The sequence below is a fragment of the Pristiophorus japonicus genome, chromosome 3, assembly GCF_044704955.1.
Source record: "Pristiophorus japonicus isolate sPriJap1 chromosome 3, sPriJap1.hap1, whole genome shotgun sequence".
Lineage (NCBI taxonomy): Eukaryota > Metazoa > Chordata > Chondrichthyes > Pristiophoridae > Pristiophorus > Pristiophorus japonicus.
In genome coordinates, this window is record NC_091979.1 from 95,372,805 (window position 1) to 95,390,863 (window position 18,059).

Below are 18,059 nucleotides of genomic sequence, written 5' to 3' on the forward strand. Positions count from 1 at the left end.
GAGTATGAAGAACCTGAAAAAAGGTTAGTCAACATTTTATATATTTTTTCCCACAGAGACTTACCTGGATGGGGGTCCCCTGATGGTCTTCCGCTAGTTTTTTTTTTCAGCTGTTCAACCCTCCGTGTGCCCGATTCCATCCTCGGTGGCACTTGGGCGGCAAGCGCCTCTGCCGCTGAGAATGAGACCTCTCACCCGCTGCCACCCGGATTGGCGGCGTACATCGTCCATTTGCCACCCGCCGACCTTCGAGGGACCTCGGCCATGAATATCCTGCCCAAAGTACCGTCCGGTACCTCGGCAGCACCTTGGACGGCACTTGGGCGGGCAGAGGCTTTGATCAAAATTGGCCTTGGATTTTAAAAAGGCCTTTGATAAGTTACCACACAGTAGGCTCATGATAAATGTTCAGACATGTGGAGTCAGGGGTCAAATAGCTGAATGGATAGCAAATTGGCAAAAAAAAAATAGAAAGGAGAGAGTAGGGTTAGTAAAGGGTAGTTATTCAGATTGGAGGGAGGTAGAAAGTAGTATTGCACAAGGATCAATGCTGGGACCACTGTTACTCATCAGTTTAAATTATTATGGTAAATTAAGAAGAAGTAACTCTATCAAAAGTTGCAGATGATACCAAACTAGGGTATCAAACATGGAGGAAGAATGCAAAATAATACAAGACGACATTAGAAAACTTGCAGACTGGGCAGTTAAGTAGCAAATGAACTTTAACATACATAAATGTGAAGTGATACATTTTTGTAGGAGAAACAGAAACATTACTAGAGTACTGCGTACAGTTCTAGTCACCACATAACAGGAAAGATGTGAATGCACTAGAGAGGAGAAAATTTACAAGGATATTGCCAGGATTGGAGCATTTTAGCTATGAGGAAAGATTGGATAGGCTGGGGTTTTCTTTGGAACAGAGATCGCTGAGGGGAAACTTAATTGAGGTGTATAAAATTATGAGGAGCCTAGATAGAGTGGATAGGAAGGACCTATTTCCCCTAGCAGATAGGTCAATAACCAGGGTGAATAAAATTAAAGTAATTGGTAGATGGATTAGAAGGGGGTTGAGCAAAACCTTTTTTTACCCAGAAGGTGGTGGGGGTCTAGAACTCTGCCTGTAAGGGTGGTAGAGGCAGAAAACCTCATCACATTTGAAAAGTACTTCGATATGCACTTGAAGTGCTGTAAATACAGGGCTACGGACCAAGAGTTGGAAAGTGCGATAAGGCTGGATAGCTCTTTTTCAGCCAGCACAGACACGATTGGCCGAAAGGCATCCTTTTATGTTGTAAATTTCTGATTCTATGATCATCTACGCCTTTAAAATAAGAAACTGAATGAGGTACAAGAGCAAAGGGATCTAGGGATACAGGTGAACAAATCATTAAACGTAGCATCACAGGTCAGCAAAGCACTTAAAAGTGCTAACAAAGCACTGGGTTTTATTTCTAGGGCCATACAATTCAGAAGTAGTTTTAAAACTTATATAGGACCCTGGTCAGACCGCTCTTGGAGTACTATGCACAGTTCTGGTCCCCATGCTATAAAAATGACATAGAAGCTCTGGAAAAAGTACAAAAATATTTATAAGGATGGTACTAGATCTGAGAGATTACAGCTATCAGGAAAGATTGAACCAGTTGGAGCTCTTTTTCTTTAGAAAAGAGAATACTTAGAGGTGACCTGATAGAGGTCTTTAAAATTGAGTGGATTGGACAGGGTAGATGTGGAGAGAATCCAAAACTAGGGGTCATAAATATATGATAGTTTGCAATAAATCCAATGGGGACATAAGGAGACATTTCTTATTTAGAGAGTGGTTAGAATGTGGAACTCACTACCACAGAAAGTGGTTGAGGCAAATAGCATAGATGCTTTCAAAAGGAAACCAGACGCGTATGTGAGAGAAAAGGGAATAGAAAGATATGCTGAAAGGCTGAGATGAAGTAGATTAAATGGAGTATAAACACCAGCACAGACTAATTGGGCTGAATGGCTTGTTTCTGTTCTCTATATTCTTTGTAATCTATAGAATCATGGAAACTTACAGCACGGAAGGTGGCCATTTGGCCCGTTGTGCCTATCCTGACTCTTTGAAAGAGCAGTCTTGCTTAGTCCCACAACCCTACTTTTTGTCCGTAACCCTGTAAGTTCCTCATTCTCAAGTACCTGTGCAACTCCCTTTAAAAAATTATTTATGGAATCAACTTCCACCACCTTTTCAAATAGAGCATTTCAGATCCCGACAACTCTCCGAGTAAACAGATTTCTCCTCATCTCCCCTCTAGATCTTTTTCCAATAATTTTGAATCTATGACCTCTATTGACACATTCGCCAGAGGGAATAATTTTTTCTATCTACTCTTATCAAAACCTCTCGTCATCTTGAAAAGCTCTATTAGGTCACCTCTTAACCTTCTCTATTCCAAGGCCTTTTCCACCCTCTCCTTATAACTGAGGTTCCTCATCCGTGGTACACCTCCTCTGTACCCTTTCTAAGGCTGTTACATCTATGATTCTATGATCTTTCTTGAAGTGTGGTGCCCGGAATTGTCCACAATGCTCCAGCTTGAGGCCTAACCAGAGATTTATAAAGTTCTAGCATGATCTCTTTGCTTTTATATTCTATTCCTCTATTTATAAACCATTTCAACATCCTGTCCATGTCATCCGGAAATCTACCTCAATCCTCATCACTAGCTACTGCATTGCCAAATTTCGTATCATCCACAAACTTTATTATGCTGCTCCCTATACCAGAGTCTAGGTAGTTTATAAAAATTGAAAAGAGTAATGGACCCAAAACTGACCCTTGGGGAATACCACTGCAAACCACCTCCTCCTCTGAAAAACATCCATCCACCACTACCTTTTGCTTCCTGTCAGTGAGCCAATTTTGTATCCATACTGCCACCTTCCCCTTAACTCCATGGGCTTCCATGGAAACTTTCCATACATGCTTTTGATTGAATTTCATAAAAATCCAGTCACTACAATTATTATAGGGATCTTCTTTGAAAATTGGGAACTTCCCCAAAACAGAAAAGACTGCTTCAACCATACTGATTTTGTTTTACACTAATAAGTCTCCTGTGACATTGCTCATGGGCAGTCTGGGAAATGGGACAATGACATGGGACAGGGAGCCTAGGATGAAGTGGAGAAGTTGGGTAGGGAATGGAGAAAATGACCACGGAACTGTGAAATCAAACAATCTATTGAACTTTGTTTTAGGGAAGGGGAGAAACAACCAGCAGATGGGGCTACCAATATGTGAAGGATTGGAAAGGGAGGGGCTATACAGTTTTTGTCAGTAGACAATTTGATTGTGCAAAGCATCAGGGATCACTAAAAGCAATTAAGATTGGGAACCTTGGCTAAGGTTTTTCCCCCTACCCGAGGGGTGCTGAGGCAAACTGTTCGGCTCTAACTGCTGTCCTGGCTAAGATCAGTTAACTTGGCAAATACAATATAAAGTACATAAGATTGCCCTGAACTAACTTGAAAAACGGAACAGGTTCAGGAATTTGTTAGGGGCAGGACTACAGACCGGGGAAGCGAGTTGGGGACTGATTCTTGATCTACCTTCTGCCAGCGCAGGCAAACGTCATGACACCTTCCCTCAGTACTGCTAGCCCCAGTGCTACCAGACTGTAGGATCCTTGCCCTTTGCTAAACCACAGTACCCATCCTTTCAATGCCACAAAGCCCCAGGGCTCTTCCTCCCATCAATACTCCTGAACTCCATATTCTCACTAGTTTTGCCGCATCCCAAGAACAACCCCTCCCCGTGACACTGAATGTCATGTTTTCACTTGAACTGGTATATCTTGTCTAACCCTATGCTCTGTATCTGAGCTTTAAAAAAGCTAAAGATAAAAATTGAGTGCATAGTTAAAGAATAAGTTTGAATTATGCGCACAAATATGAAACAGTGAATGAAGTAACAAAATATAGCGGGCCAATAAAATTAGAGCACAATCGCACCTGCACAAACCATGCAGCTGACAGCTGCACACACACGACAGGTGAGACCAACAAATATCAAGCTTTATTTTTCATCATCATCATTTCTCATTTTGTGCTGTTTGAGTGTGAATCCAGATGTGTAGCTGCTAGCTGTGTGCTCCATAATTAGGTCCCTTTTGCAGTTTTTTTATGTCAACTTTTTATTCAGTGTAAAAACTTTTGCAGAATGAAGGATTTTGTAGAGGAAGGGAGAGAATGAATGAGTGAGAGATGGTGTGAATTTTAATAATGGGATTACAGGTGATTATTACCAACTGATAATGTGATCATTTTTTGTTAAGCAGTATGCAGCAGCAGCTCTTGACAGGAAATCCATGTATTTGTGTGTCTGTGTGTTTTTTTTTGTTTGTGGATGGAGAACAATCTTTAAAAAATGGAAAATAAAAGCCAATGACATCAACCCTAAATGTACAAGCCGTTGCAAATGCCCTCTGATTGATCTGAACATCTTAAGTAGCTACGGTTACACTGATTTCACAAAGCAGTAGCCTTAAAGACACAGGCCAGGTTCGCAGATAAATATCACAATCTGTTCTAGACCCATGAGCAATGCCACAGAGATCTGATAGTACATATAACTTTTCAAATGGTTAATTCATAATTATAAAGTATGTAGCTCTGCTAACTTTCTAATTATGAATGACCATTGTAGCTGAATGGATTTTTGGAACCAGATACATGTTAACAAGAAATAAAGTAAGTTATAATCTTTTACTACTCAAAGGAAAAGGAACGACTAAAGCAGGAGAAAAAGGTTGAGAAACGTTTAAATAAAGAACGAAAATTAGAACAGAAGAAATTGGAGCTGCAAATGGCAAAGGAGTTAAAGAAACCCAATGAAGATATGTGTTTGTCAGATCATAAGGTAATCGCATTACAAGAATGATCTAACTTCTTTCAATTCCCAAAAATGTTATTCATTGTCCAGAATATGATTCCTCTTTAGTCAGCCTTCTACTTAACTGTGTATTTGTGTGTATATATACAGACAGTGTTTGAAATGAATATATCCCTTCTAATGAATTGTTAGTGTTTGCCAGAGTTCTGACCAAATAATCATAGCAGCCCATGGAACAAAAATGTCTCGAGACACAACCAGTCTTGAAAAAAGAGTAAACCAGAGGATTATATAAATCAAGAAATAGTTATTACGTGATGCCAATTTTGGATTTAAAAGTTGAAAGATTGTGGGCAGAAGGAATGATAGAAGAGTTTTGAGATCCTGGAAATTAATGAAATTACAATAGAAGACTGTTAACTCTCATATGGCATACAATGAGGATATAGGGAAGAGGAAAAATGAAGATACGAGAGAGGAAAGTTCAGAGCAGTGCTAACCATGATTATTATAAAAATATTGATAAAAATGGAGACACAGAAAATGGTGGAAGAGAGAGGTTAGAGATGAGACCAGCATTACATATCTGATGTCAAGTTTTATCTTGTATCCTATCCCAGTGTGTGAGAAAGATGTTTGAAAGTACCTCCCCAGATATCAGTATTATTCAAGTCGTGGATGGGCTTTGCCTTTTTTTTTAAAGTTAAGAGATGTTGAGGGGAAATAAATATTTGGGAGTAAAGGAGATACCAAGCATAATGAAAGTAGCTTGAACAATGGAGATGTGGCAGTTTTCTTTCAGATTAGCAGAGGCAGTGAGGGCACAATTGTCAGTAGATAAAAAAGAATTAAGGGTGGCAACATCAAGGGTAAGAGGCGATACCTGTTGTTTTGCCTCGTGAGAAACATGAAACTGTCTTTGAAGAATTGGGGGAAGAACTAGATTTTCATTGCTCTGTCAAGAGTATGGACATGTCGTCATTCAGCTGTTGCACTGCAAAAGGAATGGAGGTTGTGTGTATTAAGAAGTGTGTTGTTTAAGGAAAATGAATAAACGTAGAGTGGAATCAAGAGTAAGAGTTGATAGGTTTGTGAAATGAGTGGAGGAGGTAATTATATGAAAAAACAAGAAGGCAGGAGTGAGAACAGACCGCAAAAAGCCCCATAGTCATTGGAAAAAAGAATCAGAATGAGCTGTGAACTAAAGTACAATTGGAACAATTTAAGGCAAAACTAGATAGCCATGAACATAGGACATAGAACATAGTAAGTGCATTGTGCCTGACCCTGTCAAAGGATTTCAAAATGTCAATGTTAATAAGAAATGATTCACTAAAGTGCTTAGATCCCAGAGTTGCACAAAATATGTAACACGATTATCAGTGAAATGATCATGTTGAAAACTGTATTGATGATCATGGATTAGGTGAGAATTTTCAAGGTGATGGATCATTTGAGTTAATAGCAGCTTCCATGTCTTAAATGTAAGGGCAATATAGGGCATTGGTGGAGAAGGATCATTGTTGTTAGGGTGAATATGAACAAATTTTCAAGAAAAAAGAAAGAAGCACTGGGAAAAAGAATGATTGAAAACATAGCACGGTAAAGAGGCAAGTTCAAATGCACAAATCATTACGATGATGCATCTTATTGGAGTCTGTCCAGGTAGGTTGATTGACAAGTTGTTCAAAATCTTCAGGATAGCAAAGGAATCTGCATTGTTACTGGCCTGATAAGGAGAGGAGGATAAGTGAGGAACATTGAAGTTGGTAAAAACAGTGGTTTTTAGCAGAGAGAAAGTTAGAGAAGTTAAAGAGAAGGAAACTGCAAATGTAACGCCCCTATTTAAAAAAGAAGGCAGACAAAAAGCAGGAAACTATAGACCTAACATCTGTGGTTGGGAAAATGTTGGAGTCCATTATTAAAGAAGTAGTAGCAGGACATTTGGAAAAGCGAAATTTGGTCAGGCAGAGTCAGCATGGATTTATGAAGGAGAAGTCATGTTTGACAAATTTGCTGTAATTCTTTGAGGATGTAACAAACAGGGTGGATAAAGGGGAACCAGTGGATGTGGTGTATTTGGATTTCCAGAAGGCATTTGACAAGGTGCCACAAATAAAAAGTTACTGCAGAAGATAAAAGTTCATGGGGTTGGGGGTAATATATTAGCAGGGATAGAGGATTGGCTAACTAACAGAACAGAGAGTCGGGATAAATGGTTCATTCTCTTGTTGGCAACCAGTAACTAGTGGAGTGCTGCAGGGATCAGTGCTGGGACTCCAACTATTTACAATCTATATTAACGACTTGGAAGAAGGGACTGAATGTAACGTTGCCAAGTTTGCTGACGATACAAAGATGGGAGGAAAAGCGATGAGTGAGGAGGACACAAAAAATCTGCAAAGGGACATAGACAGGCTAAGTGAGTGGGCAGAAATTTGGCAGATGGAGTATAATGTTGGAAAGTGTAAGGCTATGCACTTTGGCAGAAAAAATCAAAGAGCAAGTTATTATTTAAATGGCAAAAGATTGCAAAGTGCCGCTGTACAGCGGGAATTGGGGGTACTTGTGCATGAAACACAAAAGGATAGTATGCAGGTTCAGGAAGGCCAATGGTATAATGGCCTTTATTGCAAAGGGGATGGAATATAAAAGCAGGGAAGTTTAACTACAACTATATAAGGTATTGGTGAGGCCACACCTGGAATACTGCGTGCAGTTTTGGTTTCCATATTTACAAAAGGATATACTTGCTTTGGAGGCAGTTCAGAGAAGGTTCACGAGGTTGATTCTGGGGACGAGGGGGTTGATTTATGAGGAAAGGTTGAGTAGGTTGGGCCTCTACTCATTGGAATTCAGAAGAATGAGAGGTGATCTTATCGAGACGTATAAGATTATGAGGGGGTTTGACAGGGTGGATGCAGAGAGAATGTTTCTATTGATGGGGGAGATTTGAACTAGAGGGCATGATCTTGGAATAAGGGGCCGCTCATTTAAAACAGAAAGGAGGAGAAATTTCTTCTCTGAGGGTTGTGAATCTGTGGAATTTGCTGCCTCAGAGAGCTGTGGAAGCTGGGACATTGAATAAATTTAAGACAGAAATAGAAACATAGAAAATAGGTGCAGGATTAGGCCATCCGGCCCTTTGAGCCTGCACCACCATTCAATAAGATCATGGCTGATCATTCCTTCAGTACCCCTTTCCTGCTTTCTCTCCATACCCCTTGATCCCTTTAGCCGCAAGGGCCATATCTAACTCCCTCTTGAATATATCCAATGAACTGGCATCAACAACTCTCTGCGGCAGGGAATTCCACAGGTTAACAATTCTCTGAGTGAAGAAGTTTCTCCTCATCTCAGTCCTAAACGGCCTGCCCCTTATCCTAAGACTGTGTCCCCTGGTTCTGGACTTCCCCAACATCGGAAACATTCTTCCTGCATCTAACCTGTCCAGTCCAGTCAGAATTTTATATGTTTCTATGAGATTCCTCTCATCCTTCTAAACTCCAGTGAATCAAGGCCCAGTTGATCCAGTCTCTCCTCATATGTCAGTCCAGCCATCCCTGGAATCAGTCTGGTAAATAGACGGTTTTTTAATCGATAAGGGGTTTTGGGGAGCGGGCAGGGAAGTGGAGCTGAGTCCATGATCAGATCAGCCATGACCTTATTGAATGGCGGAGCAGGTTCGAGGGGCCGTATGGCCCACTTCTGTTCGTATTTCTTATATTCTTATGTTAAATTCAATTTTGGTTGATTTTTTTTTAAGTTGAGTAATCAAGATAAGGAGAAAGATAGAGACAGCAGATGTATTTAGTCAAATATGGGAGGGATATTTTTAGTCAGAGAAGATCAAAATCAAGGGAAATAAGACATGTAGCAGCTAATCACAAGGAACATAAACTTGAGCACCACCCTTGGGTTGGAAATTGGAGTAGGAAGTGTAAGAGGGAGAAGAACCATCAGAAGTGAAACTTGGGTTTCAGTAGAAATAATAGATAAGTTTTGGGTGACTTGAGATGGAAATGGATCAAATTGGGATTCAATGGGATGCCATAAATGTTAGTAAAATGCTGGACAAAGCAAGTAGAGGTAATAGTAGATTAGTTGGGATCTATTCTATGGTGTTTAGTAGTTAGCATGGACCAATCAGCAAAGTTGCAGATTCACTTTAATAACATTTCCATTATTTAGATTGATGATTGTTTTATCAAATCAGACTTGCCATTCTCAGTACCTTCAACATTTAAGGTTGTGAAGTGTCTTTTTCAGGATCAGGGCTTATGAATAATTGGTCAATGCACTATACATCTGTGACACAGATTCTCATTATTGGGTTTCTGTCCTGAGAGCAAAAATAGGGAATGCTTGTTTGTTTCGCTCTTTTCTTTTTCTACATTCTTTCCTGGAAACCTTCTTTTGTATGCTATGGGAAGTCACAGATTTTATGGTTTCAAGCATTTACCTTTGCATACATTTTCTTCAATTTCACCTAATTCATCTAATCGTATGAAACTTGACAAAGTAGTAGATCACGATGAGGATAGTTAGACTTCAAGATGGCATAGACAGTATGATGAAATGAGCAGAAGCATGGCAAATGGTTTTTAATGTGGAGAAGTGTGAAATGATGTACTTTTTAAGGACTAATATGGAAAGACCGTATACTATGAATGGTATGATTTTGAAAAGTGTAGATGAGCAGAGAGACCTTGGAGTCCATATACACATTCTTAAAGGAGGCAGGGCAAGTTGATAAACTGGTTAAAAAAGCATATGGGTTACTTGGGTTTACAAATAGAGGAATGGAATATAAAAGCAAAGAGGTCATGCTGTAACTTTATAAATCACTGGTTAGACCACAGCTGGAGTATTGTGGACAATTCTGGGCCCCGCACTTCAGGAAAGATGTAAGGGCCTTAGAAATGGTACAGAGGATGTTACCAGGGATGAGGGACTTCAGTATGAGGAGAGGTTGGAAAAGTTAGGACTGTTCTCCTTTGAACAGAGAAGGTTAAGAGGTGACCTAAAAGAGCTTTTCAAGATGAGAGGTTTTGATAGAGTAGATAGAAAAAAATTATTCCCTTTGGCAACTATGACAATAATTAGAGGTCATTGATTCAAAATCATCGGAAAAGGATCTAGAAGATTAATTTTTTTCATTCAGAGTCATTGGGATCTGGAATGCTGTACCTGAAAAGTGGTGAAAGCTGATTCTATAAATAATTGTTAAAGGGAGTTGGACAGATACTTGAGGATGAGGAACTTGCAGGGTTACAGACAAAAGCGGGTGAGGGTGGGGTGTGGGTGGGGGGGGGGGGCGGAAGGTGAGACTAAGCACGACTGCTCTTTCAAAGAGCACGATGGTCCGAATGGCCTCCTACTGTGCTGTAAGATTATATGACTGTTCCATTTGAATGAGATGGGCAGGACATTTTCTGTTTGAAAAAGAGTCAGGAAAACAAGTGACTAATTGCTGGGATGGTGAATCAATGGAGGCATCAGTCACAAATGGGAGATTAATTCTAATTCTAATTATACTAACCAAAACTTTTGTGTGAAGAGACACCAATTCTCCTTCAGAGAAGCAACAGAAATAAAAGTAATATACTATAGAAATGACTGCGGAGGAGAAAAAAAAATGTCCAAATTATCATAATTCTTTATCAGTTTGTTTTGTGATGTTGAGAGACCCCTTTTGTGTTTTTTTAAAATTGAAGCAGACACAATTCAAGTTAACTTTCAATAACCTTGTTGGCTCCAATATTTCTAAATACATCGTTTAACAGGAAATCATTTGGAGACAAAATCTTAAATATTTAGAAGAAGACTTTGTCAAATTGGCACGTGTAAGCTAATATTGCTTGGAGAATGCCAAAATTCTGGTCTAATAAATTATAAAGTAAACCATCATATGGCTAATTATTCCTCAAGGAAATATTTCTGTACACTAATTATTTTCTCTTGTCTGCTGTTAGGCTCTACCAGAGTTTTTCCCCATTCCTGGCCTAGTACTGCCTGGGGGTGCCTTTGCTGACTGCCTTATGGTAGTACAGTTCCTCCACAACTTTGGTAAGGTTCTTGGCTTTGATTTAAGTATTGATGTCCCAACTTTGAATGTACTTCAAGAAGGACTGCTTAATGTGGGTGACAGCATGGGAGAAATCCAGGATTTGTTAGTGAGACTATTGGCTGCTGCTGTCCATGATCCAGGACTACCGCCAGGATACAAGGTATGACATCCACTTTATTTATTTTTAATTGATTATACTTTTAAAATGACAGTCTTCAAAAGTTTCTTTATATTATGTATTATGTTTTATTATTGTTTTATCATTGTTATCAATGGACTAGCTTATTAATTAATTCAGCTCATGTCATCATGCAATGAACCAGTTCACATACAAAGATGAACATTAGATAGTTTTAACAACAAAGCCTGAAAAGATTTTGCACTCTTGAATGCTCAAATTAATGACCAATTAATTCTCAGAAATTGAGCAGCTAGATCAAAATTAACTTTAAACAGTTGCACTCATTGGGCCCAAGTTTCCACACAATAAAAAACGGGCGCCCCTCCGAGCTGGGCGCCCGTTTTTCACGCCTAAAACGGCGGCGGAAAAAAAACGCGCGATTCTGGAGCGCTTTGCAGCTCCTTGTCTGTTTGGCGCGACGCCCAGGAGGGCGGAGCCTACACTCGCGCCGATTTTGTAAGTGGGAGGGGGCGGGTACCATTTAAATTAGTTTTTTTCCTGCCGGCAACGCTGCGCGTGCGCGTTGGAGCATTCGCGCACGCGCAGTGTGAAGGAAACATTGGCACTCGGCCATTTTTGTAGCTGTTTAATTTTTGAACATTTTTTAATAAAAGCACATTGCCATCAGCACTGAGGCTTCTTGCAGCCTTCTCACTGTCTCCTCCCCCCCGCCCCGCGCGGGAACGAACGGCTTCCCCCCCCCCGTGGGAACGAATGGCTGCCTCCTTTCTCCCCCCCCCCCCCCCCAGCGGGAACGAACGGCTGCCTCAATTCTCCCTGGCTGAAGCACTTTCACACAGGTAGGAAGATGGTTTATTTAATCTTTTCTTTGCTTATAAATGTTTATTCAGGTTGGATTTATTTGTATAATATTTGTAGAAGTATAAATAAGGATTTATTATAGAATTTAATGACTTCACTTCCCCCCCCCCCCCCCCACCTCGTTCTGGACGCCTAATTTGTAACCTGCGCCTGATTTTTTTAATGTGTAAACAAGGTTTTTTCAGTTCTACAAAAATCTTCACTTGCTCCATTCTAAGTTAGTTTGGAGTACGTTTTCACTGTGGAAACTTTGAAATCAGGCGTCAGTGGCCGGACACGCCCCCTTTTGAAGAAAAAATTCTATTCCAAAGTAGAACTGTTCTACCTGACTGGAACTGCAGAAAAAAAAATGTGGAGAATTGCGATTTCTAAGATAGTCCGTTCTCCACCAGTTGCTCCTAAAAATCAGGCGGAAATCATGTGGAAACTTGAGCGCATTATCTTTTAAGTGTGTGTGTGTGTGTGTGTGTGTGTGTGTGTGTGTGAGAAATTCTGAACTCAAATAGGCGATACAGAACATGACTCAGATTCAACATCTATGCAGTTGTCAGCAGTTGAGCTTTTTAAATCTGTTTGAGGACTGGAGTATATATTGCTGTACTGTGAAATAATGTCGGGCTTTTCTTTGTCTTTAGCCTTAAGTACTTTGTTTTAAATGTAATTTGGGGATAATAGTAATGAATTATGACATTTATTAAACATGTTACAACCTTGTAAGTTAACCACCCTGCTTTAAAGTCTCCATTTAAAATCAATGTTAAGCATACAAATTTAGATCTGTTAACTTGACGAGGAATCCAACAGTTTTCTTTAATTCCAAACTGTATCTTTAACTTCTCAAAGCTCCTTTCTCTTTACTGCTAATAAAAAATCCAGTTTTATAGTGCTAAACTAATCTTCATGCACTTCCCTTCACTGTTTTTTTTAACACACCCAATGCTGCTCTCATAAGCCCATAGGATGCCAGTTGGAAATATGGCAACTTTTTTTTTGTACATACACATAGCATATTGAAGACATTACAGGCATTCAATTCAATCTGATTATTTTAACTGGGTAGTTTTTAATATTACTGATTTGACATTAGAGATCTAATTCTGGCTTGCCAGTGGAAGAAGAGTACTTTAGTAGAAGTCCTTCTAATTTTCAGATTATACTCTTAAGGGCTAGAAATTTTGGTTCTTGGCGACAATTGTATTTTTTTGCCAAAAATACCGTTATCGCTTTGAGGCCGTAAATTCAAGCTTTAATTTGCGTAGCGGTAAAAATCGGCATTGTATGAGGATTCGTGGCGCAAACCGTGAATTTTCTGCAACTTTACTCCGAGGCCGATACCGCTGCGAGGTCTTGGAAGGGGTGGGGGGGGGGGGAGGGGAAACACCAAAAAATAAATTGCAAAAAATAAAAAAATCACAAAACATTCACAAGACATTTAACTAGCGAATTTCTGCAAACGAATTAAAAATTAAAACTTTAACTTACTTTTTTACAGGTCTTCATACTTTTCGCTGATCCAAGAGCTGCAACGCAGCTTTTTCCTTGGCGTTTTTTTTCTATCCTAAATACGGGTGCATTTGGAGCCAAATTTTTGGCGAAAGCAATATTTCGAGTCTTGCACAGCGGCGTCCTCTCTCCAGCGGTATTTGAAAAGCACCGCCGCAAGACTTCTCCGAATTTCCTGCAGCACCGTTTTTCGCCAGAAACGGCGAAATATCGCAAAAAAAACGGGTGCACGATTGGCAAATTTTTAGCCCTTAATGTCATTGTGAATTGTTCTGAAAAAAGAAATGACACGTTAACCTTGGGGCATGTCTTTGTATGGTGAAAGAAGGGAGGATCATGCAGGCAATGCTACTCACCTCAAAAATGTCTTGAAGGAATGTATCTATCACATTTTTGAGTATGGATGCTATATATTTTCCTGGGTTCAGCCTCAGCCGCCATTTCTGTAAGCAGATCCCATGTCTGCTATGAGTGCACCCTTTTCTGTCCATGGTTTAGATAAATGATGATGAGACCAGGGGTTGTAACAGAGAACCTTTATGATGTACACCGGCTTGTGGAATGAGTTATGTGCCACCATGTGATTCTGCTCTTTTCAAAAGGCAGACTGGATAGGCACTCTTATTAGACCAAGACTAGACTTTGGATCAACAGATAGTTTAATGTACTTAAGACCAGATGAATGAACACTGTAACATAGTGGAATGTATACTTCTCCAGCTTCCATAAAATAATAAAGACATCATTTTCTAGACGTAGACTTTTGACTTGGGTACTGAGATAAACTCCTGTAGTACACAAGGATTCCTGTATTTTATGAACAGAGATGCTACCAGGTAAGTAATCGTAATTTATTTTAATGTTTTAAAATATTTTGTCTCTCAGGCACGGACTTTTCTTGGAGACCATGTGACCAATGTCAGGATCAATAGGGACACTGTTTCAGAGATTTTGCAGATCTACATGGAGGCCCACAATGGACAAACTGACCTTACAGAAAGTTTAAATACAAAGCCTTTCCAGGCACACACTCCAGTTCAAAAAGCTTCTGTACTTGCATTCTTGGTTAATGAACTTGCATGCAGCAAGGTTGTGGTAAAGTAAGTGTTTTAAATTGAAATTTCACACAAAATGTGCCTTTTAGAATGGGACTACTGCTAATTTACATTGTATTTCTTCTAGTGAAATTGATAAAAACATTGATCACATGTCCAATCTGAGAAGAGACAAATGGATTGTGGAAGGCAAACTTCGGAAGTAAGTTAAATATTGTCCTTCTTTGGACTTGAGCACAAATGAAATTATCGCCATTTCTATTTTAATTTGAAATATTTTTTAAATATAAAGTTAGTTCATTCCACCATAAATTATTTAGTGCTGTTACTACCCTCTCCCCTGTTTCAGTAAAATGGCATGGCTGAATAATGACACTTGTGTACATTATATTGACTGGATGAAATTTGTCATATTTTATGCAGAAAGGAGGCAATAAAATTATTTGATATTTTTCCCCATAAATCTTATGTTGAACACATTTCTTGTGAGCTGCCACAGATCATAATATAGTGCTCTGGTTTTAAAGAATGCTGACACTCTTTTTAACTGTTCCCAGGCTTAAAATTATTCATGCTAAACGAACTGGTAAGAAGGAGACTATTGGCAGTGCTGATAGCAATGGAGAGCATCGGTTATTAGGCACACCCACTCCTGGCCGAAAGAGAAAACGAAAATGTGGGGATAGTGATGATGACGATGACGATGATGATGACAGTGATGATCAGGGGGACGATGAGGATGATGATGAGGATAAAGATGAAGAAAAGAAAGCGAAGAAAATGGAAATTGCCGACGATGAGGTAATTTGACCAGTGCTTATTTTGAAAATGTAGTTGAGACTATTGGCTGAGAGTCTGTTTTGTAACGTTTACGTCCTGAGTTCAGGTCTTGTTGGTTGCTATAATGGAGGAATATCAATTTGAAACTGGTATTTCCTTGATAATATGAAACTGGCAGATCCAAGTTATACTGCTGTGCACTATTTTCTGGTCAGCTAACAATGAATTCTGTAAATGCATGCAGGCATGATCGTGTGGAGGTGATCAATAAGTGGGGTGGATATATCTAGTGGTACTACTTAATTTGATTTGATACAATCCTAATTGGACCACCAAGATCCAGGGTAATATGGCAATGCGATGATGCGAATAAAATTACTTTGCATTATAGCTGGTATACGCGCTCAAATCATTGAGATGCAATCATTCTGTGCATTTGTGATAACATATGGTTTATTGACCAAGCTTTTAGTCGCCCCTTCTAACCTTTCCCTTCCTGGTTTGACATCAATTTTCTTTCTTAAAGTTGCTCTGTGTAAATGCAAGCTGGTGTAATTGGGGAGCTGTACTATGTATGCATGGTGGGGGGGGGGGGGGGGTACATACATGACATGTGATGCATCACAGACTCACTCCCTCAATTTTTCTCTTGGCATACTTCATATATACTGAAAATTATATTGTTTACATTGTAGGGCACTTTAAAATGCTCCTGGCTTTTGAATTTTTCAATATTTGTTGCTTTAAAAATAAAAATAGCTCCATGCAGATCATCCAGATGCTATTAGAGTGCTTTATCAGCATTATCAAAGTCAAATGCCAATCTGTCATGCAATTGCATCAGAATCAAATTTCTGCTGATAGAAGTCATGGAAAATAGTATGCAAGTGACTGGCATTCATTGGGCAATCATTTTGACCATAATAATTTGGTATGGTAAAGTAAGTGGACATGTAGCACACCTTGCAATTGCTTTTGCAATGAGAAGGTATTGGTGAGGTCACACCTGGAATACTGCATGCATATTTGCGAAAGGATACACTTGCTTTGGAGGCAGTTCAGAGAAGGTTCACTAGGTTGATTCCGGGGATGAGGGGATTGAATTATGAGGAAAGATTGAGTAGGTTGGGCCTCTACTCATTGGAATTCAGAAGAATGAAAGGTGATCTTAGCGAAACGTATAAGATTATGAGGAGGCGTGACAAAGTGGATGCAGAGAGGATGTTTCCACTGATGGGGGAGACTAGAACTAGAAGGCCTGATCTTAGAATAAAGGGCCGCACATTTGAACGAGAAGAGAAGGAATTTCTTCTGAGGTTTGTAAATCTGTGGAATTCACTGCCTCAGAGAACTGTGGAAGCTGGGACATTGAATAAATTTACGACCGAAATAAACGATAAGGGGTTATGGGGAACAGGCAGGGAAGTGGAGCTGAGTCCATGATCAGATCAGCCATGATCTTATTGAATGGTGGAGCAGGCTCAAGGGGCCGTATGGCCTACTCCTGTTCCTATTTCTTACTTTATTCTCTTCCATAAGAACATATTACATGGACTTAAACCTTTTTTTCCAAATCAAGCAAACCCTTTTGTGTGTTTTCATTTTAACATGTTGTCTAGAGTATATATTTCTTTAAAGATCATATAGGCATTCACATAAGATTTCTGCCAGCAACTGTGAAGTGTGGACAAGGGACAATAATAAAGTTTGATTCTGTGCACTGATTTAAAATGCATTTGTGGAAAATGATCTTGGGCGAGCTTACATCTGATTTGTTAATTTTAATAGATGTCACAAGTACTTTCTCAGAATTACAGCTCTCTGGACTTTCTTTTTAGGACGATGGAGAGCAGTCGACTAGTGTGGAGGAATTGGAGAAACAGATTGAAAAGTTGAGCAAGGTAAAAGTTTTTTTGCTTCCAAACTGTAGTTTGGTTCAACCAACATTTGAGTATTTTTAGATCATTGCTTTCCTTCTCTTTGAGAAAAAAATCTCTGACATCTTGCCTTTGTGCTGCCATTCTTCAGTCAGGATTAAATTATCTGAGCTGTATGTTTCTGTTCTGTATCTTATCAGTTACGTTTTGAAGGTCCCTTGCTTTTTGTGGTATATATCAATGATTTAGACTTGAATGTAGGGAGTATGATTAAGAAGTTTGCAGCTGATACTAAAATTGGCTGTGTGGTTGATAATGAAGAAGAAAAATGTAGACTGCAGGAAGATATAAATGAACTGGTCAGGTGGGCAGAACAGTGACAAATGGAATTCAATACGGAGGAGTGTAAGGTAATGCATTTCGAGAGGGCTAACAAGGCAAGGGAATACACATGAAATGGTAGGACACTGAGAAGTGTAGAGGAACAAAGGGATCATGGAGTGCAAGTCCACAGATCCCTGAAGGTAGCAGGCCAGGTAGATAAGGTGTTTAAGAAGGCATACAGAATACTTGCCTTTATTAGCCGAGTGATAGAATACAAGAGCAGGGAGGTGATGCTTGAACTGTATAAAACACTTGTTAGGCCACAGCTAGACTACTGCATACAGTTCTAGTCACCACATTACAGAAAAGATGTGATTACAGTAGAGAGGGTACAGAGGAGATTTACGAGGATGTTGCCTGGACTGGAGAATTTTAGCAATGAGGAAAGATTGGATAGGCTGGGTTTGTTTTCTTTGGAACAGAGGAAGCTGAGGGGAGACCATATTGAGGTGTATAAAATTATGAGGGGCCGAGATGGAGTGGATAGGAAGGACCTATTTCCCTTAGCAGA

General features: G+C 39.6%; 1 protein-coding gene across 11 annotated transcripts in view; it reads left to right on the forward strand.

The window, feature by feature from the left end:
• Positions 1-18,059, forward strand: part of LOC139259802 (bromodomain adjacent to zinc finger domain protein 2B-like) — a 441,395-nt gene that overhangs the window by 328,597 nt on the left and 94,739 nt on the right. For all 11 annotated transcript variants that reach the window (XM_070875573.1, XM_070875574.1, XM_070875583.1 and 8 more), the window contains 6 exons: positions 4,763-4,903; positions 10,852-11,106; positions 14,338-14,552; positions 14,635-14,709; positions 15,065-15,308; positions 17,126-17,188. In XM_070875573.1, coding sequence (XP_070731674.1) covers positions 4,763-4,903; positions 10,852-11,106; positions 14,338-14,552; positions 14,635-14,709; positions 15,065-15,308; positions 17,126-17,188 — 993 coding nt within the window. The remainder of the gene's footprint in view (positions 1-4,762; positions 4,904-10,851; positions 11,107-14,337; positions 14,553-14,634; positions 14,710-15,064; positions 15,309-17,125; positions 17,189-18,059) is intronic.